Source organism: Haplochromis burtoni, unplaced genomic scaffold (genome assembly GCF_018398535.1).
Source record: "Haplochromis burtoni strain Fernald_Lab_line unplaced genomic scaffold, NCSU_Asbu1 Contig_203, whole genome shotgun sequence".
NCBI lineage: Eukaryota > Metazoa > Chordata > Actinopteri > Cichliformes > Cichlidae > Haplochromis > Haplochromis burtoni.
Genome location: NW_024582564.1, coordinates 512727 through 537010, shown reverse-complemented (window position 1 = coordinate 537010; position 24284 = coordinate 512727). Strand labels below are relative to the sequence as shown.

The 24284-nt window shown below is 41.6% G+C and overlaps 1 protein-coding gene across 1 annotated transcript in view; it reads left to right on the top strand.

Moving 5' to 3' along the window:
- Nucleotides 1–24261, top strand: part of LOC102305005 (titin) — a gene marked incomplete in the record, with an annotated part of 64154 nt that extends 39893 nt beyond the window's left edge. The window contains 5 exon segments of the mRNA XM_042226241.1: nucleotides 542–1239; nucleotides 6353–6572; nucleotides 8864–9071; nucleotides 19703–19785; nucleotides 21383–24261. Of these exon segments, the coding sequence (XP_042082175.1) occupies nucleotides 542–1239; nucleotides 6353–6572; nucleotides 8864–9071; nucleotides 19703–19742 (1166 nt within the window).
- Nucleotides 24262–24284: the final 23 nt, after the last annotated feature.

Here is a 24284-nt window from a genome sequence, read left to right as displayed (position 1 = left end):
TGTTGGGGTTGTTATTCAAAAAAGTACTTTATTACACATAATTTTTTACTTTCCTTAAAAGTAATGCAGTACTTAATTACTCGCCGGAGAAATCAGTTCGCTTCACTACACTACACTACAGTACACTACACTACTTGTTACATTACTTAAGTGTTTCTTTTGTAAAACCTATAAAGAGTATAATATATGGGCGAATTACAGTAATTATAAATGAGATGGAAGTGAGATGATTACATGTTTTCTGATGGATTGATTATATAATTTTAGAGCCGTGTACAAACCAAAATGTGATCTCCCTACATTTCAGTGCAGACTGTGCAATGTGTCTGTGCTGCATGAAAAGTTGTGGGTTATTTTTTGATTATTAAAGACGCCATCAGATGGATCTTTTCTGTAAGATTTTATCTTAGTGCAGAAGTGAGGATTCTGCATTAGCTGTATGAATTTATTATGTATGTATACAGGCACATTTTGGTAATTTGTTGAAATCCTTTGTGTGCACTCATGACTTAATTAATCCTTTTTGCCTGAAATTTCAAAGTGGCAGCTGCAGACACGACAGGCACATCAGAAGCCACTAAAGAGTTGCCAGAGGAGACACAAAAAAGTAATTTATCCCCAGAAACAGACATCAGTGTGACAGCACCACCAGCTTCAGACTCACTGCCTACACCTCCGGCAGCTTCTGTTGATGTTTCTGAAGTGTTTTTACCCGTCCCAACAATTGACTCTGGACTCTTTGAGGTAGCAGAGGAATCTGAAGTCCCCATTGTTACTGAGTCTCCTGAGGGTGATAGCGCTGAGCCGGAGGTGGAGTCAGAGCAAAGCGAGCCAGCTGTCGTCATTATTGATGAAGACTTGGGAGGCTACATAAAAAAAGAAGGCGGAAGCCCCACCACCCCGCCGGATGCTACCGAAGACATGGTGAAAGAAGCTGTGCAGGACCTGGCTGTGGAGCTGGATCAAACCAGCGTGGTGGCCACAGACCCAAATGAGCTCCTGGAAAAGGGAGAAGAGGGGAGCGGCTTCCTGTCTGTGCAGGAGGAACACAGGACCATTGTCACCACGGCCACACCTCCACTGAGATACCTAACCACTCCCACCATGACCATGGCCAGCCACGGCCGGGAGCTGGTGGTGTTCTTCAGCCTGCGCGTCACCAACATGGACTTCTCTGAGGACCTCTTCAACAAGACTTCACCTGAGTACAGGTCCCTGGAGAACACCTTCTTAGACGTGGTGAGTTGGAATGCAACCTGCATCCTTCTTTAGGGTTCTTTATTCTGCTGGTTTGTCTGGTTTAAAGAGTCATTATGTGTTGTTTGCAAAACTGTCACACCTCTTTGAATATATCAGCAATCACCAGTTAGTGGATTACAGCTGTTTAAGTAAAAATATATTTAAAGCTTTACGTACTGCAGCATTTCTCAAATTGTGGGACATGAGCCGCTGCAGGTGGGGCGTCGATAACCAGCTGAAAAATACAAATGGACGGAAAATTAATAAAACTGTGGGTAAAGCTGCGGGTACTGCTAACCTTGGGCCTTTGCTTTTCTTAATGACTGAAAAAACATGTTCAATGTGCTGTGTAAACTTGGATGAACTAGCTATGATGATGCAGAGCTGACAGCAGCTAGCTCTGTCGGCACCAGCCTGTCTATGAAAGTGGCCACGGCAATATTAATGCATAGCTTTAAACCTCGATGTAACTCAAACAGGAGAGTTGAATAAAAGGTTTTCTCCACTACTGTTGTTCTGAAGGAGGAAACCATCCATAGAGGTCAAAACAGTTTTTTGTATTAATTCAATTCAATTTTATTTATATGGCGCCAAATCACAACAAAAGTCGCCTCAATGCGCTTTATATTGTACAGTAGATACAGAGAAAAGCCCAATAATCATATGACCCCCTATGAGCAAGCACTTTGGCGACAGTGGGAAGGAAAAACTCCCTTTTAACAGGAAGAAACCTCCAGCAGAACCAGGCTCAGGGAGGGGCGGCCATCTGCTGCGACCGGTTGGGGTGAGAGAAGGAAAACAGGATAAAGACATGCTGTGGAAGAAAGACAGAGATTGATAACAGATATGATTCAATGCAGAGAGGTCTGTTAATACATAGTGAGTGAGAAAGGTGACTGCAAAGGAAAAACTCAATGCATCATTGAGACTCTGAAGGTTTTTATCTCAGCTGTAAAGTTGGACATTTTAACATATTAACATATTTTAACATATTATCCATCAGTCTATGGAGACTGACTCACTTTTGGAGCCTCATGTGGAAACTAGAGGTACTGCAGGTTTTGGCACTAATGCATTCATTTGCATGTCATGTCTGCAGGATTTTTTAATGTGTGATTTTAGAGTGTTAAATGACACAGACTATAAAGTTCAAGGTTTTATGTGACATTAATGTTCTGGAGTGTGATAGATTTAGATTTAGCTGCTGTACCTGACATATCCGTTTACTCTGGGGGTTTTTTCCTCGTTAAACGTGGGTCCATAGATATTTTCTTCTCTTTGGCAGAGCCGATATATTTGGTTTATATCACCACATTAAAAAAAGAAGAAGCAATTATCCAATTCTAAAATCGAAAACTGAGCACCTGCTGAATGCAGAAAAATTCAAACTGTTTAATATTTGGGAGAGCATCACATCATGAAGCTGTAGCCTGAGAGCTGAGGGGAGCTACAGACTCGGATCATAATCATGTGTGGCTCCATCAGCACCAGAGACTCCTTTCATGTCATTTCATACATTATTATAAGAGGAGAGGAGAACATATTCCCCAAACTGAGACCTAATTGGAGCTGGTTTCATCCCGCTTTGATGCCAATGAGCTATTTTTCCTTCTTTGATTAAAATATTCATATTAATAGGGATATTTAGAGCGTATCGACACAGTGCCTGGTGAGTGCGATACCTCATACTTCTATGACTTGATGGGTAAAACAGAAAGCCAGACACAATTAATAACACAAGCTCTGTTTTCATTCCGAGTTCTCCTGGAGCCCTCAGCGTCGGAGCTGCAGGTTGTTGCGCAGTGAATGGATATGTTTTGATGTTTTGGATGAAGCGAGAGAATAATTTCAAGCTCAGGCAGGTACAATACAGCCCTTATTTCTCTCTGAACAATGACTCTGCTGGATTAATGAGGCAGGAAGAACACGCCGGGGGAATATAATGGTAAATGGATGATGCAGGTGCGAGTCCTCTGCCTGAAATACTAATCTAAAGATGAAACGTGCCTCCTACTTACTGCAGTTTTATTTGCAGATTATTGCCTGCCAGTGTCCTTCAGCTGAGATTTCAGATCAAATAATGTCTGAAGAAGTGGGAGCTCTATCTGGATTTCTTAGCATTCAGACAGTTTTATCAACCTTAACTCTCTGCAGGGCGCTCACATCTTTCTTTACCTTTCTTATTTTTCTCATTTGGATCCATCAATGATTAACACTCTACCCTAAACTAATTCCTGCTGCAAATGTACATTTTGGTGACCGTTACGTACCGACGTTTCAAAGTATTGAGTTCAAGCCTGGAGGCATTTACATACTAATATGGAGCTGCAGCAAGTGATGTTTGTGCAGCAGCCAATTAGAATCCAGAGCTAAAAACAGCTCAGTGTAACTAAAGGTGCAAATATTTCACATAAGCTTGAGTGACTATTCAAATACTCAGCAGTCATAAACATACCTTTCATTGATGAGTAAGCACTTCCTGCAGACTTTTCACATTAAAAGCCTTACAGGAACAGCAGCCTGCGAGCTGAGGCTTTTAATGAGTGTCAGTGATTTACAATGTTTGAAAGAGTGGCAAAGGTGAATAGACTGGAGTTACTGTTCTTTTTTGTTTAATTGGGAAACTTGGAAGGAAACCATTGAGTCTGCAGAAATGCTGAGTTTGCATTATCAGCAATATCGGCTAATTAAAAGAGGGGCAGGCAGGAAAATGGAGAGATCTGGGTAATATATGAGTCGAAAAACACAGAAAAGCTTTTTATTTGTGTTTAACTCGAGGAATTGAACCAGCAGCCTTTAAGTCGTCTCCTCTGTGTCCTCGCTCTGCTGCTGGCGGTGAAAAATTAATTCAAGCCCTGCAAGACGCAGTAATTATCACATGAATAGAAATACAGACTCAGGCCGACAGATACTGCCTGGTAAAGAAAGTACTTTAAATCCTTTTGGGGACCCACGTTTTCTGAATAGATTTTACTCTTCATCTGCTGAACAGTTTAAACTGCATCAATAGAGGTAATTATGTCCGGTCAATGCAAATTAGAGAAACAAAACTGTCGAGTGTTTCTATTTGTTCTCTTTTAGTTTGACTCTGCAGATCGTGTGTGTGTGTGTGTGTGTGTGTGTGTGTGTGTGTGTGTGTGTGTGTGTGTGTGTGTGTGTGTGTGTGTGTGTGTGTGTGTGTGTGAGTTGAACTTCATTTTCAGGGATACTAATTTGTCGGCACAGTGTCTCATTTAAGGTGAGGATGCTCTCAAAAAAACTCAATGACAGGAGGAATACATGAAGAGGAGCGATGACTGAAACGAAGTGCGCTGCTTTACTGCATCTCCTCCGTAAACAGCATAATCACATCAGTGGCACTCGCTGCCAGCAGCACTTATAAATGTACTTATTATTTCCGGACACATTTTACACGCACATGCAAAAAGGACCATAAATATTTGTGTAATGAAGGAAGAAACAAGCATGTTCGGTAAACTGGACTTGTGGGGATTTAACCCGACTTTAAAGAGTAAAACCTTTTTTTTTCTACCAGTGATATATCACTGTCTCTCTCTCATGGGTTCAATTTAAGGTTGAAAAATATTTGTTTTAAACTGAAATTTATGATATAATAATAATCATGATAAAAATACATTTTAAAAATTCGTAAAAAAGTTTAAATTGATGAATGAGGAAAAATATTTAGAATCACTGATAGAGACTAAAGTAAACTTTGTAAACTCATCGCATAGATAATCAGTTCGGTTTGATTATATAACACCAAATCACTGATGACAGTGGGAAGGAAAAACTCCCTTTTAACAGGAAGAATCTGCGGCTATCTGCTGTGTGGGGAGGAAGACAGAACAGGCTGTTCCTTTCTTTGAGGCAACGCGATCAACACCAAACAGAAGACACTTAGGTCACTGCATTTCTAAAGGTTCTCAGAAACGGTAAGATGTGAACAAATAAGATAGTCAGCTCCAAGTATATGCCTCCCTTCAACACCGCCGCTGTTAGCTGTACTATAAATAATAGAAGCGATTGCTGTCTGGTTGATAACAGATGGAAAGCAGCTCGTCGGGCTAAATGCGGTGAAAGCCATTCTTCTCTTTTTATGAGGTGGATGCTTTTTGTGCGGATCTTTTACAAATAAATGCACGAGAGGAAACAGCTTCCAGTACAGATGTTCATACTAATGCAAAGTTATTGAATAACCCATGTTACATGTAAAAATTTACATGTAATTTCTATAATTAATTGCACCAAAGGATCGACTTTAAAGTGAATTGAAGATAAATGGGATTGAAGAAGAAGTACTGACTTAAACTGAAGGGAGAAAAGAACAGGGCTGTAATCCTATTAAGAAGAATAAGCCAATCAATTTGGGGCACAAAAACTGGGATTTAACTAGAAAAAACCTGGATAAATCCTCTGATTACTTTCTGGTTTGAAGACACAGTTCATCCATATCACATTAAAGTTTAAAATTATGACTTTAATCTTTCCTTTCTGTGTCTGCTGACAGCAGATTGACTCAAACAGTGGGATGGTTTCTTCCTCAGAGAGATGTTTGTGTGATTTAAAAGGCGTTCTGTAGTCTTTGCAGCTTCTGAATTACAATATAAATCTTCAGTGTGAGTTCAGGCATTGCAAGAATTTCTCGAGCAGGAGGAGGAAACGTAGATGAATGTATTGATTTGTAGAAAGAAATTCCAGACATTCACACAAAACTCTGGATAAAATTAGACTGGGTGCATCAATTCAGCCAAGGCTTTGGCTTCATGGGCATAAAAGATGTGAGTTATGTGAGCAGAGAGGCATCAAGTTATTTATGAATTCACTCAGTTTAGACAGAAGTCATGATGAGACAGTTTAATCGGCCCAAACTACATTTACATCAATTTTCTTCTGTTTTTCCTTCAGTTTTGTTTTGTGCAGATTCTCCAAAGAGCTCAGAGAAAATGTGTAATTTTCCCTTTGTGTGTGTGTGTGTGTGTGTGTGTGTGTGTGTGTGTGTGTGTGTGTGTGTGTGTGTGTGTGTGTACTTGGTTGTTAATATCAAATTATATCAAACAGTCAGACTCCCCTATGGCCTACGCGTCACTCTCTGCTTCTTCTTCTTCTGCAGCTGCTGCCGTTCCTGCAGGCCAACCTGACGGGCTTCAAAAAACTGGAGATCCTCAACTTCAGGAAGGGCAGCGTGGTCGTCAACAGCAAGATGAAGTTCACCAAGTCAGTGCCGTACAACATCACCGAGGCGGTCCACTGCATCCTGGAGGAGTTTTGCACCGCTGCCGCCAAGAAGCTGCACATCCAGATTGACACCCACTCTCTGGACATCGAACCAGGTGCGTGAAACGCTACCGGGTTTGCAGGTGTCCTGAGCTTTCTCTGCCCCAAACCGAACTGAATGTGAACTCCGGTCTGCTGCTCATGTACACCAGCCGGGCCTAAAATTGTGAGCGGTGACAGGTGAGGTGAATAACAGTGATTATTTCTTCACCTGTTAGCGGGTGGGAGCAAGTCAACATTTTGTTCTCAAAGTTGATTTGTTAGAAGCAGGTAAAATGAGCGAGTGTAAGGATTGCCATCACAGTTTGACAAGGGCCGAGCTGTTCAGAGTGTCTCTACACCTGCAGCTCTCGTTGGGTGTTCCCGGTACGCAGGGGTCAGTATCTATCAAAGTGGTCCAAGGAACAAACAGTTGTCATGGGCGGCTGAGGCTCACTGATGCATGTGGGGAACAAAGCCCGGCCCGTGTGGCTACTTTAGCTCAAATTGCAAAAAACGTTTAAGCTGGTTCTGATAGAAAGATGTCAGAATACACAGAACATCTGGCACTACAGACAGCGAGGGTTCCCACACTGACGCCATCCACCGTGTTCTGCTGGGAAACCTTGGGTCCTGCCAACACATGGACGTCACTTTGACATGTAACATCTACCTTAGCGGTGTTGCAGACCATATACACCCTTTCATGGAAACAATACTCCCTGATGGCTGTGTCTTTCATCAGGATAATGCGAGGTGCCACAAACCAGAAATAGTTCAGGAACAATTTGAGGTGTTGACTTGGCTTCCAGATTTCTCAGATCTCAGTCCAATCGAGCATCTGTGGGATATTCTGGACAAACAAGTCCCATCCATGGAGCCCCCACCTCGCAGCTTAGAGGACTTAAAGGATCTGTCGCTTACATCTGGATGTAGATCCCACGGCGCACCTTCAGGAGTAGAGTGGAGTGCATGCCTCAACGGGTCCGTAGCAGTTTATAAAATAGAGTAATATAACACAGGAAGACAGTTTGTTTTGGCCGATGTTAGCAGTGATTAAAGCAAGCTCTGGCTCAGTGCTGATTCTACTGTTGTTCAACTGAATATCTAAGAGTCCTTTTTGCATGCGATGGTGTTTTTATTCCTTAACATGAAAGATTAAAAAGCCAACATGCCGTTTCTTTTGTTAGCTGCAGTGCGGTGGTGTTTTATGATGCCAGGATTTCTTTTTATGTATGAGATATAAACAGGCATCTTAGAATAATTCACATTTGTTGTATCAGCAGCGCTCCTCTGCATGCAGTTCACACTCTAAAAGCTTTGTGATGTAATATTCTCCACAGATGAGTCTGAGGCAGGGAGCAGAGATCACAAACATTCAAACAGACTCGGTAATTAGGTCTATATGTCAAATCCAACGGCACACGGTGGGATCGTAGAGAACATTATAGGGCCCGAATAAAGGTGATGAAGATGAGAAGTGAGCTGCTGAGAGGAGAAGTGCTGCTGCAACATCTTCTGTCTCAAGGCGAGCGTGTGTGTTTCAGCAATATCCTGATTGGGAATCAGGTTTTTGCTGAAACACTCGTGTTTGTTGTGAACAAAGCTGCAGAAGCTGTGTGATTTTTATCACATCGGTATGGACCAACATCTCTGAGGAGTGTTCCCGAGCAAGGGATACCTAATAAAGTGGCTGGCAAGACTAGATTTTGAACTAAAAGAGGCTATAAAGCACTACATACACTGTAAAAACAAAGGTAAATGCAGGTTTATAAAACCTTAAATTCTCTTGTAGTTGATTTGAGGGTTACAATCAATCTCCCAAAAACTGCAGCGATATGTTTGATAGATTCCTCAAACCTGCCAGTTACACAGTCTAAGAAAAGTAGTAAGAGGGACATTTTACATACACAGATTAAATATGGCTATTTATTCCAAGTCATGATGTAAAAGCAGCTGTTTCTGTTCCAGCTGGCATACACTGATAAATATACAGTATAAATAAACAGGAACTCTCCAGGACACGAAGGCTGTAGACCCCCAGCAGAAGCCCTGATTCAAACACACATACTTGCTGATGTATGTTTGGATTACAGATATTGACCACGTGCTGTGGCTTCACAACATGACGTACTTCTCATCCGTGACACCCTGCACACATGCTAATTTCCCCGGAGTGAATCTGACGTTTAGTCTCGGAGGCCGGCTAAACCTTACATTTCAGTGCAGAGCAGGAGGAGAGGATCTCATTAAAATCAAACGCTCCTCAGCACCTCCCGGAGAGAGGAGGGTGGTTAGAGGAAGGCGCGGGAAACTCCTCCTGAATACTAATGTGTGTCCACGTTTTTCTGCCTTCCTCTCCTTGCAGCTGATCAGGCCGATCCCTGCAAGTTCCAGGCCTGCGGTGAGTTTTCTCGCTGCGTGGTGAACGCCTGGACGAAGGAGGCGGAGTGTCAGTGCCAGTTGGGCTTCGTGTCAGTGGACGGCCTGCCCTGCCAGAGCCTGTGTGTCCTCCAGCCGAACTACTGCCAAGGAGGAGAGTGCCGCATAGTTCCCGGATACGGAGCCGTGTGCAGGTAAATGACGATGTATGCGGACTGTGTATCAGCAGGTCCACAGTTTGGTCTATAAAGTGTTACAAAGAACACAGAGCAGAAATCACAAAATTTATTATTTCTATAATTTTACAGTAAACGCAACCACATCATCAGCATATAATGGCAGTCTCAGTCTGTCCCTCCATAGATTTAGGACCTGATATGCAGAACTCTAGAGACAAAGAGTTAACTCAAAAAGCACATGAGATGAGGGACTTTCAAAATAAGACAGGAAGTAACAGAACACAGGAACAAAAACAGCGGCCCAAACATTTTGTTGGGGGGTTGTTTAAAGAAAAAAGGACTTAAGCAAAACTGAAGGAAGCAAATAAATGAATGAAATCAAATAAAACATTAGGTTAAAGCTAATGATAGGTTTTAATACAAAAAAAGACTGCAAATAAAAACAACAAACTGAAAAAACAGGAAGAAACATTCACGGTGGACAGGACATCTCAGACTCAGCGAATGAAAACAGGACGAGTGTTAAATAGGATTTCAAACGGTCGATTGCTGAACTTTGTGCAGGTTGGCAGATTATTTGAGAGGCTGTGGAGTCGATTCATGGAGGGCAAATTTCATTGATAGCCAGTGCAGTGACCACTGCGTGATGTGTAGGAGCTGAATTGTGATTACTGAGTGGATTTGGACAAACTGAACATAAAAGGGTCACCGCAGTTCAGCTGAGAAGTCATTAAAGGGCCGTTAAAGTTAAAACCAGCTGCAGTTTTGTAAAAGCTGACCTTCACGACTGATTTGACTGTTAAAAATACGATTTTTACAACATTCAGCTGAACAACAGAACAGGAACACAGACCATGGGCAGCACGTGTTTCAGTTTTGGAGTGATGGTGAGGCAGAATTTAAATCTCAGGACCAGGGTTTGCAAACAGGTACAGCGGGAAAGTCAGCGTTCAGTCATTTCAAAGTCCCGGCTGCAGGAATGTGGGAACAATCATTTCAGAGTGATAATGTGTGACTGTCTTATCCTCACTCAGACTGAGCTGCCATTCTTTGAGCCGCTGGATTCAAACCAAGAGCCATAATTTTCATTACAGATGTATAATTTTTATCAGAGGGAGCTGGAGCCTGCCGGTGTATAATGTGATTTTCTGCTTTCTTTTTTTAAGTGGAATCGTTCTTTTTGTAAAGGGTCGTGATGCCTCGAGTTTAAGCTGTTCTCTGCAGCCTTCTTTAACTTTCTCTGTTAAAAGTAGAAAGTTATTCAGGTACTTTTTAACAACCTCAGCTTGGGGTTAACGCAGGGTAACCTTAAGCATGCAAAACAGAGGACTGAAGCCAAATTATACCCAATAAAATATGAGACAGGAATTAAACATACAATTAAACAGTGTTAGCAATCACCTCAATCGTAAACTGCGTCACTAAAATAGAATAAATATGAAATCTGATTAGTAAACATCCATTGTTTAACCACTTATAGCCTGTCACAGCTGTCACAAGGAGAAGGGTAAGGTGAGGCGTCTGTGGAGAGAAAGTGAACACTTTCATCTTTTAAAGTGAAAAAGTCCACATGTGGAGGCTGGAGGGGACACAGAGTCATACTCATACACAGATTTTCATGCTTCATTTGGATTTTTTTATAACGCATGAAGCTCTTTAATTGCCAATAAGTTACTCGGTTAGGTTGGTATGCATGCAAACTCCTCCCACAAAGGCCTCAGCGGGTCAGCAGATTCAAATCCAGAACCTTTTTGCTGTTAGGCAACTGTGCCACCCAAATATAGCCCTAAATACCCCCTAAGAAACAAACAAAAAGGCCACAATAGGACAGACAACCCAAAAAATCCCTATCTGTCTATCTGATTCAGACTGTCCCAGGAGCCCACTGAGCTCCTGATCCAATCTGGGATCAGGAACTCAGGAACCAATCCAATCTTCTCTAGCAAGAAGCGATAAGGAGAGAGCGGTGGTCCGTGTCCATCTCCTGCAGAACCATTCCCTATTTGGGGGTTTGTGTTGCCGTGCCTCTCCAGAGCACCCGTTGTCACTTTGATTTGCACTAAAACACCTGAAATGGATCAAGAAGATAAACTCTGAAGGCTGACACAGACTGAAGCCATGATATAACTACCAGCCACTCACGTGACTGCAGGAAAGTGAGCGTATAGAGACATCTATGGTGAGAGAAGAAGGGTGGAGCCTCTTTTTCTTCTTCTGTCGCTTTGTGGTGTAACAGCTACTTTGCTTTCACTCTTCTGTCCAGTTCATCCCAAACCAGCTCAATGGGGTTAAAGCCTGGAGACTGTGGCCACTTCGTGTTTTTAAGCTTACTATCTTGTTCTTTTTTCCTGAGGTAATTCTGCCATAGCTTGGACTTGGGTCATTATCTTGCTGTAGGATGAATCCTTGACCAACTACGTGCATACCAGAGGCTATTGCATAGTGCTGCAGAATGCTGTGGGAGCCGTTTTGCTTCATGGCGCCTCTCACTCTGTACAAGTCACCCACCCTGGATCCAGCAAAACAGCCCCAGACCATCACACTTCCTCCTCCATGTTTGCCAGTTAATGCCACACACTGTGAAACCATCCTTTCACCTACTCAACGGCGCACAAAGATCCTGCGTTACAAACTGAACATTTCAAATTTTGATTCCCCCTTCCAGTCTTCAGTCGTCCAATGGCAGCGTTTCATGACCCAGCCAAGCCTCTTTGTAATATTCTGACGTCTTAGCGATGGCTTTCTTGCTGCAACTCGTCCTGTAAGACCTGCAGCAAGAAGTCTCCTCTTCACAGTTGAAACTGAGACTTACTACGACCACTATTAAGCTGTGCTTGAAGCTGTTATCCTGTTAGCCGCCTATCATGCAAGCTGTTAACTCCCAGAAACGTGTCCCATGATTCAGCTGTGGCTTTGGGTCTGCCAGACCTCATCCTGTCAGTTTGCCCCGGTTTCTGAGTGCCTTTTGATAGTGAAGAAAACTACTGTCACCTTGACTTTCTTTGCAATTTCTCTGTAGGAAATACAAAGTGCTACATACATTTCATTGAAACTTGTGGTGCATGGTTGAACTTAGTACATCTGAAGCATAACCGCCAGCTGTTAGCTGCTGTGATGAGTTTTAAATCGTGGCAGGATGATGTCGGCTGTCCACAGACGCCTTTGAAGAATAGTTCCTTTCCTTAAGCACTTAAAAGCTTCATTAATATCGTGTTTCATTAACTGTCAGCTCACATGCAGATTTTTTATTACATTATGAACGTTTAACTGAATTAAAAGTTATTCTCAGGTCTGTTAATAAACTGCACTGCAGGGAGCGGCGACGGTTTTAAATCTGAGACATTTAGAGACAGACAAGGTGAGATAATGGCTGGAAAGACTTTTTTCTCAACTCTTATGGAAACTTTGAAGGAAATCTGACGACGCTCTGCTTGGTTTTTTTAATTGTATTTAATCCAATAACACCAAACATCTGTCTGCTGAAACAAACAGACTCAGTAACAGCAGCTGCTCTCTGCGCTTTTATCAACATTTGTTCAGGACTAATTTTACTGCTGTTTAATCCACGTTTGGTGTGTGTGTGTGTGTGTGTGTGTGTGTGTGTGTGTGTGTGTGTGTGTGTGTGTGTGTGTGTGTGTGTGTGTGTAAAGATGATTTTCTGAGTTTTGGTAACTTTGGCAGTCTTCGAGATGTAACGTAGTGCCGTAATCATCCTAAAGATTAACTGTGTCTGATGCTTTGGTTTATAGCAAAATGTTGCTTAAAACTGAGATCGTGATTTTGGTAATGCCTGCTCCTTATTTCTGGTTTTGAAAACTGTCAGAGAAAAAAGAAAAATCTTTGCACATGTGGTTCATCAAACAGATGGATATGAGATGGACAAACAGATCCAACGCTGCAAAGAAAATTGATTTAATGTTTTGGTTTCTTTTTGTGGGTTTTGTCACTTTGTGACTGAGGGATTGATCGTGCGATTGATATTTTTCAGTTTCTTGTCACTTTAATGGTCAAATGATGGAAAAATTGCCCCAAATAGCTTTAATGTGCCTCTGAATTCAGACTGACCATGCTTGTATGAAGTAATATCTTTGTGCACAGCCTTTAGCGGTCTTCTGCTCTGCTGTGGTGTTTATCCTCCTTCTCTCTGTCTGATCCGTCCCTCCATCATCCAGCCCCTCACCACTGTAAATCAATGCTAAGTTGATTTTTAACGGAGAGAAAGCGTTTTTTCTTTTACTAACCACCTGCAGAGAGTCGCTGCCGCTCAACTGCCAGAAAAATCTAATTTCAGCACCGTTATATGGCAGCACCTCGCCTCCTGACACACAGCACCTCAGAGATTCTCACGCTCAAACGTCGATTTTCCATCAGCTCAACCTTTGCACAGATAGTTTTGGGTCTGCATTGTTTCACCTGTCAGACAGCACAAACTTCATTTTCTGGATCTGCAGTGGTGAGACATTAGAGAAACCACAAAAGCGTAAAACACTCATTAAAACGCCATCGTTACAGCTTCTGTGTCCACAGATTAACAGGCAGGAGATCCACAGCTCTGAGCTTCTAGACTGAAGACTTCGTTTATTGTTCGTTGGAAAAAAACACAAGAAAACTAAGAAGTGTGGTGTATTAGGGGCTAATCCTTTGTGATCTCCTTTGAATTCATCTTGTTAAGCGTTGTTGTAAAATCCTGACCTACACGAAACCCAGTTGTTAAAAACTTAAGCAGGAAAATAAGGGACAGCACAGCAGCTAATTTGAATATCATAATTGGAGATTCAGACTAAAAACGGAAGTTTCTTGTTCCTCAAAATACCAAATAAACAAATAAATAAGTAAATACAGTGCTTTTGGAGGATATGGTTAACTGCTCTCTTGCTTCCACCTTGACCAGCTCAAGACTTTTGCACAGCACTCAAAACAAGTGACAACATATTTCCACATTCTTTTGATCTTTTTTTATTTCTGCATTTACTCTTCGACCTTCCTGACCACGTCGTGATCACCAAACTTGGGGTGGGTTAAGATTAGCAGCCCAAAAGAGCAGCTCCAAAACAAATTCCCGTTTTCTTTACAATTCCATCAGAAACAGCAACAGCGTGCAGACAGCTGCACCAACGGTACTCATAGCGACGGCCCACATACCTCTGCAGGAGAGGAGGGCTATGTTTACCAAGTAACTGGATATGAATAATGAAAAGTTTCATCAATCAGAAGAAAAAGAGCATTTTGGGGGGCACAGGAATTTATATTTGGATGGTGCTTGGAAACTATTTTGATTTCCTTTATTATCTCGGGGGATTTCTTGTCTCTTTGTAGGCAGCGGACAGCAGAGAGATTAGAGGAAATGTGAGGAGGAGGAGAGATGGTTTCCAGGGACACACAAATACACGGTCAGCATCTTAGCCCAGTGATCCACAACCAGGGGTATTTGTTCTGTAACTGCCAACGGCTTCTAGGAAAGAGTGAAGCAGCAGTACTAATTGGATAAATGTGATATTTCTGCATTTTATGAATAAGTAAACACAGTTCAGGCTTGAATGCTCGTGCCCACAAATGACAGGTGAAGTGCAGAAAGATGTGCACCTGAAGCAAAGTCTGACATCTGATTTTCTTACATTTAGTCGATGACCCGAATGTCTTCATTTGCATTCGGAGCCGAGGACACGGACGTGATTTTTCCCTGAACCGGAGCTGCGGTTTGTGGTTTTGTTTAACATGAATATTTGATTGGCCCGATTGGCCCGAGCAGCAGAAAGAAACCGCTGCCGGTTTCCTCCCGAAACGCTCTTCCGTCTTGGGGGATTGAGGGGTGGCGGTCGACTTAGATTTGCCACATTTCATTAACACTGAACCCTGTTAGGTCTAATCCAGCGTCCAGACCGGCCGAGAGAGGACAAAGAAACCAAAAACAGCCGTAAACACCGAACACCACCTGGCAGGTTAGTACCGCGGCGCTGCACATTCCTTTTAATCTCGTTTGGCTGCCTGACAGCACAGAGAGCTGGCAGCAGTGAAATCATTTTGTGTAAGTTAAACGCTTTCTAATGAAAAGACTCCCCAAAAAGGCACACAGGGAATGACTCCGAGGAGTCCCATTTCTTTTTCCTACAAAGCTGTGCAGGTTTTCTTTGGCACCTTGCTCTCCATGTGGCCCTGATACTCCAGGTCACGTTTCTTTAATCCTGCTCGCTGGCTGGCTCAGACTTGTTTTAGTTGGGTGTTTGCCCGGGTGAGTGCAGGTGTAACAGACTGGTTTTAGTGTCTAGGCGTACAACCATGTGTGGTTTTCTAATATGCGGTTTAAAGGGTGAAGCTGGGGAAGGTGGAGGTTTTAGTTCCACGCAGGGTGAATCTTCAGTTGATATTTCAAAAATGTTTTTCCTCAGTAATGTGTTTTTATCTGCTGCAAACTCGCACTGGGTGACTTTACCTACCAACCTGGCACAAATAAATGCTAATGTAGTGTTTTAAAGCAGATATTGTGAAGTTATTTGAATTGCACAGTTTAAAAAAGAGTGACTTTGGAGCACTAAAAATAAGACCGTTTGTGTTGGAGAGCATCAGCCTGTGTGTAATTTCTGTAGTTAAAATGGATAATTGTGCACAGAGGCCCAAACCGTTTTTTTGTAGCAGGATCTAAATGCATTTATTTCTGCTCTAACATGAAACATTTTAACATCAAAGTCTATGGGGACCGACTCCTATCTGGAGCGAGCCTTAAATGGACATTAGAGGAAGTAATGGAGCAGATCTCACTTTAAATCCTGCCTTTCTTTGTGGTTCCTGCGTTGGTGGGTTCTCTACAGAAGACCAGCTGAGTTGATGAAGGGCTTACGAAAACAGATCCTAATACTGGTTCATGCATTAAAAAAAATAGGTTTTTGCTAAATAAAAAGGTTATTGATTGATTTGTCTCTGCAGCTTAGCTTTGAGATTTGCGGCTAATAGACTTAAATTAGTTTATGTTAGCTAAGTAGTGACAGAACCGATAACTCAGAGGAAAATGAGGGACTAAATCTAAACTCAGTCCAAGGGGATCACCTTTGTGTTGCTCCTGGCTGTAACAATGAGTTTTATGTTAACAAACCAAAGATATTCTTTACACTTTCACTCTCTCTGTCTTTAGCAGTAAAGGAGTCATCATTGTTTGGACTGGTTCTTATATAGCACTTTTCCACTCTGTCTGAGCACTCAAAGCGCTTTATACAGCTAATTCATTCACCCAATCACAGCCATTCACACAAGCACTTCTAAGCTTAAGTGCTAAGTATCTAACATTCATACACATTCACACTCCGATGGATGCATCGGAGAGCAACATGGGGTTAGTATCTTGCCCAAGGTTATTTGGCATGCAGACTGGAGCAGCCTGGGATCGAACCACAGACCTTCTGGTTAGTGGCTGATCCGCTCCGCCACCTGAGCTACAGCCAGCTGCACTAAAAATCCACCTGTTAGCTGTAATGTTCAGGTTTGTAAAGCATTTTATAGATGAGAACAATGTTGAAGTTCATGAAAATTACACATTCAGAGCCTTTGAGTCTTATTCAGTTATCGGTCCATTAAATGGCTCTGAGCGGAACCTACCAACAAACCAACCCGGTGACATTCTGTACTTAAAAATCAAAAACTATAACTTTAAAAAAGGGTGGAGTGCCCACTCTGGGTCAGGGACAAGACCCTGCCCCAAGTGGAGGAGTTTAAGTATCTCGAGGTCTTGTTCACAAGTGATGGGAGAAGGGAGCCAGAGATCGACAGACTGATTGGTGCAGCGGCTGCAGTGATGCGGATGCTGTACCGGTCTGTTGTGGTGAAGAGAGAGCTGAGCGTAAAAGTGAAGCTCTCGATTTACTGATCGATCTACGCCCCTACCCTCACCTATGGCCACGAGCTGTGGGTAGTGACTGAAATAACAAGATCGCGAATACAAGCGGCAGAAATGAGCTTCCTCCGAAGTGTGGCTGGCCTCTCCCTTAGAGATAGGGTGAGAAGTTTGGCCATTCAGGAGGGGCTCAGAGTAGAGCAGCTGCTCCTCTACATCGAAAGGAGCCAGTTGAGGTGGTTTTCCGGGCATGTCCCACCGGGAGGAGGCCCCGGGGCAGACCCAGGACACGCTGGAGAGATTATATCTCTCAGTTGGCCTGGGAACGCCTTGGATAAGCTGGAGGAGGTGGCTGGGGAGAGGGAGGTCTGGGCTTCTCTGCTTGGGCTGCTGCCCCTGCGACCCGGGCCCGGATAAGCGGAAGAAAATGGATGAATGTTAAGCACAGAGTTCTTAACTTCAGCTTCACAGACAGAGTTACATGTATTTACATTTCCCGAGCAGGGCTTCAAAGTGTAAATCCACATAGTGTTTCGTGTACACTTCAAGATGCTGCAACAAATCATTTTGTTTCTTTCAGAACTGTGATTTTTTTTTTTTTTAATTGAAATATTTTCCATTTCTGTTGTCCATCACATTACTTAAGCTAATGTTTCAGTGGTTAGAGATGACAGAAGACGGAGATGAAGTCTGCAGCCTCTCGCAGCCATTTTCAACTGGTGTTAAAATGGAAACTCAAACAGTCAGTCCATCAGTCTACATTGAATTGGATAAATTTGGCAATTATGTGCAATCTGTTTGCAACAATAGGGTAAATCAGTAAAAACTGCTAATCTGATGCTGCTTAAATGCAGAGAAATTCACATTAACGGTTTACCTTCAGAGTCCTGCCAGAACCAGATTTGAAATAGAAAGCCAGAAATAGTGACGTTGTTGCTGCCAAACTGCAATTAAACAGCAACACGAGACAAGCGCTCTTTGATATTGGAACCAGAACAGAATGAAGAAAGATCATAAAGAAACTCAGTGTAATTAGTTCTTTAGTTTAAGATGAGAGTACCTCTGTGCAACCTCAGAAACAGCTCGCACGTACACACTGTGTACAAACCATTATCCTGCAATATGATGCTACTGTGCAACTGCAAGACCAGTGTATATTCAGGTTTTGCTGTCCACTAACTAGACCACTATTCACGTGACTTTAACAAAGGCCCAGTCACACAGGCCTAGAGACCAGTGAACCCTGGTCACTGCTGGTCGCTAATGTATTATTCCCTGACTGGTTGGCAAATAGTTGCTGGCAGTTGCTAGGTAAAATTGGTTGCTAAGATACGGTGCTGAATCAGAAACTACCTTGTGATTGGTTTGGTCACTCGCAGATTACCACAGTTGTCCACAGTTTCCATGAAATACGCTGACTTCTGCAAACACTCACCAAGTTGCAAAGACAGAAATATTTCCTGTGTTTTAGACCAAATGCACATAAGATAGTAAAGCTGTGCAAGACATTATTATGCCACCCTGGTTTATTGATGGATTGTATTTATTTATGTATTTTATATATTTTCTCTTTTACTGCAAGAGGGCTCTAATGCAAACGAATAATGTTAAGTAGTAAACTGTGAAAACTGGAAATGGGGAACATTGGCCTTCAAAATAAAAGTTGTGCCTCACCACTACAGCCAAAGCATTCCAAAGTTTTACTTTGAAGGAGAACATTTTCTGCTTCGTCTTTGTGTCTTAATTTTCCAAGTGTTACTTACACTCTGAGAGCAGTGAGCCAGTGTTTGCAGACTAGTCTGCGTTTTCCATGCAAACTACGAGTGACCACAGCCATCTACTGCCCACCCAAGCAGTCACAGAGAGGTTTTTGGTGCAGCACAATATGTCTCTTTGCAACCAGCCTCCTACAACGACTGGGCCAGTCCCTAGGACTTTGTGCCTGAGGCGTCATTAACCATTTCCGGGTCCAAACTGGAATACACAGTGTTCTGACTGAGGGATTAAAACGTGTTCAGATTAAATATAATAAAATATTAAGCATTAAAATGCGTTATAAAGACAACAGCCTTAATGAACGGAGTAGGAGTTTGGACTGGAAGCAGGATTTATATGTCATCCGTTAACAACAAGATTCAGTGGACTCCACAGCATCAACTTAATATTTCAGATGGAAATGTTTAATTTGCATATCATAGTAATAAAAACTTAGAAAACCTAACAAATTCATTAGATTATGACTTAAATGTGTTTCAAATGGCTGTATGCTGCCCTTGGATGATGCTGCCTAAATAGAGTAAAAGAGAAGTGAGAGTTTTTACTTCAAATCAAGCTTCATGTTTGATCTGAGTAGCAATGAAACCAAATCACACTGCAGAGAGAGACACGCTCAGTTTGATTAACAGCTGAGCTGGTCATTAAATAAAATGCATGTTCTGCGGTTGAAAATAAAAACATTGCATGTCTGAAGCTTTGTACTCGCAGGAGCTGAGCGTCTGCTCATTTGTGCCTCGGCTGTGAAGGAGGGACCGTTTGATTACATGCAGATAAACCGCAGTGGAAAGTTGTAAATCAGTCAGGTTCAGGCTCGAGGTGCTTCTCACAGGAGTTAAATAAATAGTCTGTTTGGTCTAATCTGCTGACAGTCCAGGTAATTTTTTTCTCTTTCCTCTGCAGGTCTTTCGAACATTTGCAGTATTTGCAGATCTTCTCTGATATCTGTGGCTTCAGGACAGAGGCTGATTTTGGTGCATGTGCAGAGTTGCTGTAGCTGCAGTTTCATACCTGCCCACCTCATTTTCTCCGCTTTTTCTTTTCTCTGCAGACACAAAGACGGCTATTCCCTCCCAGCCCTTTCCAGTTAAGAGAATATAAAGGATCGGACGGCACATGAGAACACCACCACAGGTGAGAGGGGACTGGTTTGTGTCCTTCATGTAGACTCGTGTGCTGCAGCCAGGAGAGAACATGATGCACACTCAGCAGGACTTCATTGTGTAAAGTGGAGCTGATTAAGAAGTGGTAGTGTTATCAGATGATGCAGAGACCTTCCTCCTCCTTCTCCCAGTGTGAGATTAGCTCTAAACCCAAACACGAACACCTGTGTACGCCTTTACAGCACGATAAAATAATCACAGTAAGATAATCTGTCCTGCTAGTCTAAACCCCCGATTGGTTTAAAGCTGCTGTGTGTTTAGGCAGATGACCAGTGAGTAATTAAACCTCCCAAAGGAGGACGACTAAACCCTGACCTGACGCTGCTGTTTAGTACAAACTGTCCTGAGCCCACCTTTTACCTCCTCTCTGATCCTCTTTCGGGGTCTGAGTCGCCACAAAGCTGCGAGGTAATTTCAGAGCATCTCCCCCCAACAAGAAAAACCCTGGAAACCACATCTCTGAAAGGCTTTCAGAGGAAGATAAACCACGACAGCGGCTTGCAGCCTCCACCAGGGTCACATGCCTTAAAGTCTTTGTTCTGCTGTGCCGGCTCCTACATCACTCTGTGTACGTTTAGAAAGAGATTCTAAACCCTTGAAAAGGCTGAAGAGTTTACTGCTGAGATTAACTGCAACACCGGAGAAGTTTGAGGGCAGAAAGCAGCATTTTGGATCCACAGTTACTGGAAAAATATTTATTTTACAGGGCTCTGGAAGTGGATGTACTTAACTGCTTAATTAACTTAATTAAATTATATTCTTAAATACTTTTGTAATCTGTTGATTTCAGTTTTATTTATATGAAATCTCAAAATAAATAAAAAAAAGCCTGGTAGTGTAATGTAGCTCCAGTTTTTCTCCCCTGAAACTTAAACTTACCACTGCTGTTTGTTTCATATAAATAATGAAAGTACCAATTTTCTGTAATATTAATGGAGGAGAAACCACAACTGAATGACAAGAAAACTCAACGCTGAGACTTGGCTTTGAGTTCCATGAATATTGAAAACAAAACCTGCACTGAATACATCTTGGTGTCTGGAGCTCTCCCAAACCCACATGAATAATTACAGGGGACATTAAGCTACAGCGATGATAGGGACAGCTAATAAATCTCCCTTCTTTGACTGTAAGTTTGTGGATTTTGTAAACGATGGACCACAAATCGAGAGAGTTTATTGATATGTCACATCGACCAAAGTGCTGCAAAAATATTAAAACAAATGAAGCCATTAAGAAGCAATTAAAACCATCGGGTAAACAAATCAAGCCATTAAAGGCAATTAAGAAAGCCCATCGTGTGGTAATCTACAGGGCTCGTTAACAGTGTAGGGTAAAACTGGTCCTAATCCGGGAAAGTTTGAGGGTAGATGTCCTGATATGGAAAGAAAACCTGTTTCAAGATTTACAGCAGAAAAAAGTAATCACTAATTTGTTATGTAAAGCATAAATTTACCTATTTATTGTTATTGTTTTTCTGGCTGTGGTGCCAAAGTTTTAATTCCCCAAAGGCTGCTCAACGACTGACATGTAAAACACCGATCTTGTTTCTTGTCTCTTTGAAACAGGAACTCGGACTCATCGCGGCCTCATTCAGTCACTCGGTTTAAATTCAAGTTGATGCAGAGCTGAGGAGGTTTCGGGACAAATCGCTGGCTTCTACACTCCCCAGCGCTCTGAGCTTCATACCAGAGGACAATCAGCCATCGGGGAAAACAAACGTTTAGGCCATTTTAAAAATGTCAGAAAGCTGTCGTCTGCAGCTGACGATGAAGAGGAGCTCAGGGCACGACCACAGCATTGATCGGGTTGATATCGATAGACCCTGGACTGCTTTTATATATGTCTGCTGACTCTATATGTCTATAGGCTGTGTGTCACATGATTAGGAAGTAATCTGATGGTTCCCCCAGATGTTAATGCAATTTACAAAAAAAAAAAAAAAAAAAAGGTCTCCAGTGGTGGGTAGCAATTTGTTTCATACCAGCATAATTTTATGATGTTCAGATAATATTTTCTAGATAAATAATAGAGATGTTCTTTAACTTCCTATTGTACACCTGAACCTTATACGTATATCGAGTGAAGATGCAGTAGTGATAAAAAAAAAGTTATTACTTTTCTATCAAGTTTGATTCAAAGGACATTTGGATGCTTAATGAGGTTAAAATATCCAGTATTTATTCTTTCTCTCATCCCTTATTAGATTTATTATGCCCCATATTTAATTTTTGTAATGTTTTATGGTCTCGTCTTAATCCCAAGGTTGGGAATCTAGAGCTTTAAACTATGGCTAGCTGTGGTGCAGTGCTGAGCTAATGCTGATTGCTCAAGACTCCGCGTTAGTAAAACGTGTATGCATTGGCCAACCTTGATGTTAACACCTGGATCCTTTAAGATGTAGCCACAGGGTTTTTCTTGGATGTTACTGCAGAAATTAAGCTGTGGGAATACTTCCATGTTTTTTTGCAAGATGATTTACACTTTAATGAAACACTAACAAACTGTTGACAAACTGTTGTAGAATTACGGAGTTCCTGTATTTGCTGTGAAAATGTTGAGGATGACCATCACACCTTCTCTGGCACATGTAGTGGCTTCAAAATCCAGGAGTTTGGGTGATTACAGAATAGTTGTATCTATTTTATGATGTAGAACAAAACATGAAATCAGGTGACCCATCAATGGTTAAGGTTTGATTTTGCTTCAGCCCTGTTAAATAAGCAGATCGTTTAGAAATGAAAAGCTATTATCTTTTAAATGTGTTGTCACAAACTGAACATTACACTCACTATGTGCTAGCTGCTAGTATTAAACATTAAATCTACAGTTACAACAAAACCTAAATAAAAATCCACCCACTTCCTTGACCTAACCCTTCTATAACAAAACCACAGTTAACCAAAGACATTTTTTTCAGGTGTCAAAAACTAAACCTTTAACAAGACCCAAAGAGTTTTTCATGTAACACTATGTATGTGATTGTGTTTTCGGCATGGTAGTCATAAATCAAACACAGTACTTAGTGTTTGTTTCTTGTTTGCAGTTTTTGGTTGTGACTGTAATGCTAACTGCTAAAATTTAAAACTTTCTAGTCTTCTAACAATACATTTAACAGTGACAGAAACAATTCAACACAGCTAAACATAAAACAATACCACAAGCCATTTAGCATAAAGGCCCAATAAAAATATGGTGCTTTTAGCTAGTTAACAACTTTGGCATGAGTTTGTGGTTCCATCTTTTTTGCTACCTAGCTAACATGGCGACTACTTAAAAGTATTGAGTATTCTCAACATTTGGACTGTTTTAATTTCACTATCCCTATTATGATACTGACCACTACTGTTACTATGATTGGTCGCTGACAACAATTTGACAGCAAAAGTGTAAAGTACACAATTTGAGATGCAGTGCAGTTGTCTACAGCTACAATAACTGATCAAAGGTGGCACCATTAGTGGGTGGCTGAATGCTAACATAGTGCCCGCTTTATTGAATACGTTTCTAACATTTGCATGCTAGCATACTAACATTTTACAGCAGAGCTGGGAGAGAATTAATTTGATCAGGTGGTGGCGCTAGAGGAACTGTCAGAGGATAACCAACGTTTTTATTGTTCATCCATGATAGTACATATAGCTCTCAAAGTTCTAAATATATGCAACATGGATTCATGGATTTATCCTTTGTGTACATGCATTAACTATCCTTAATGTAATATTAGCTCTTACATGCTCTGACAGACACCGTGAACTAGAAACGTTTACCGTGTAACTCTTGGTGTTATCTAATTGTTCCCTACATTGTTTGTGATATTTCTGTAATTTTTATTTACATTCTGCTGCTATTACACAGGAAGTCAAGCAATACGCAAAACCCCCCTAAAGTTCATTGAGGGGATTAATTTGAACTCAAGTACCGCATACCATCAAAGGTGCGACTTGCACACCTGTGAAATGTACATTTGAGTCAGTTTAGAGGCTTAGAAGTGGATGTAGTTGCCATAAACTTAAACTGCACTGCAAAGAGTTAGTAAATTGAGCTAGCTGAAAACCATGTTGCAGCAACAAAGATAGTAATATATCCTTTGGATTAGGATTATTTGTCATTGTTTGGTTAGAAAGCATGGATGAACTTTTAGTTATTAGACAGTTAAACAGGACGCCAGTTATAAACTTTCTCTTTACTAATTTTATAACACATCCCAGTTCTGATTTGTTAAAACAAAACGTTTTGCGTGATGCATTTACATATGTTAGTCTATATTATGGTGCAAATTTGCACCAACATGAACTGGAAGTGGTCAGTTTACGTGAACGAAACTGTCAAATCTGATGTTGTTTCAGGGCAGCTGGAGCTATACAGTTCAAATTCACTTTTACACAGAGACGAGAAAAAAAAGTTAAGAGCTTGGAGTAAATGAAGTTGTCATAGACTTTCCTTTGCAAAAAAAAAAAAAAAAAAAAA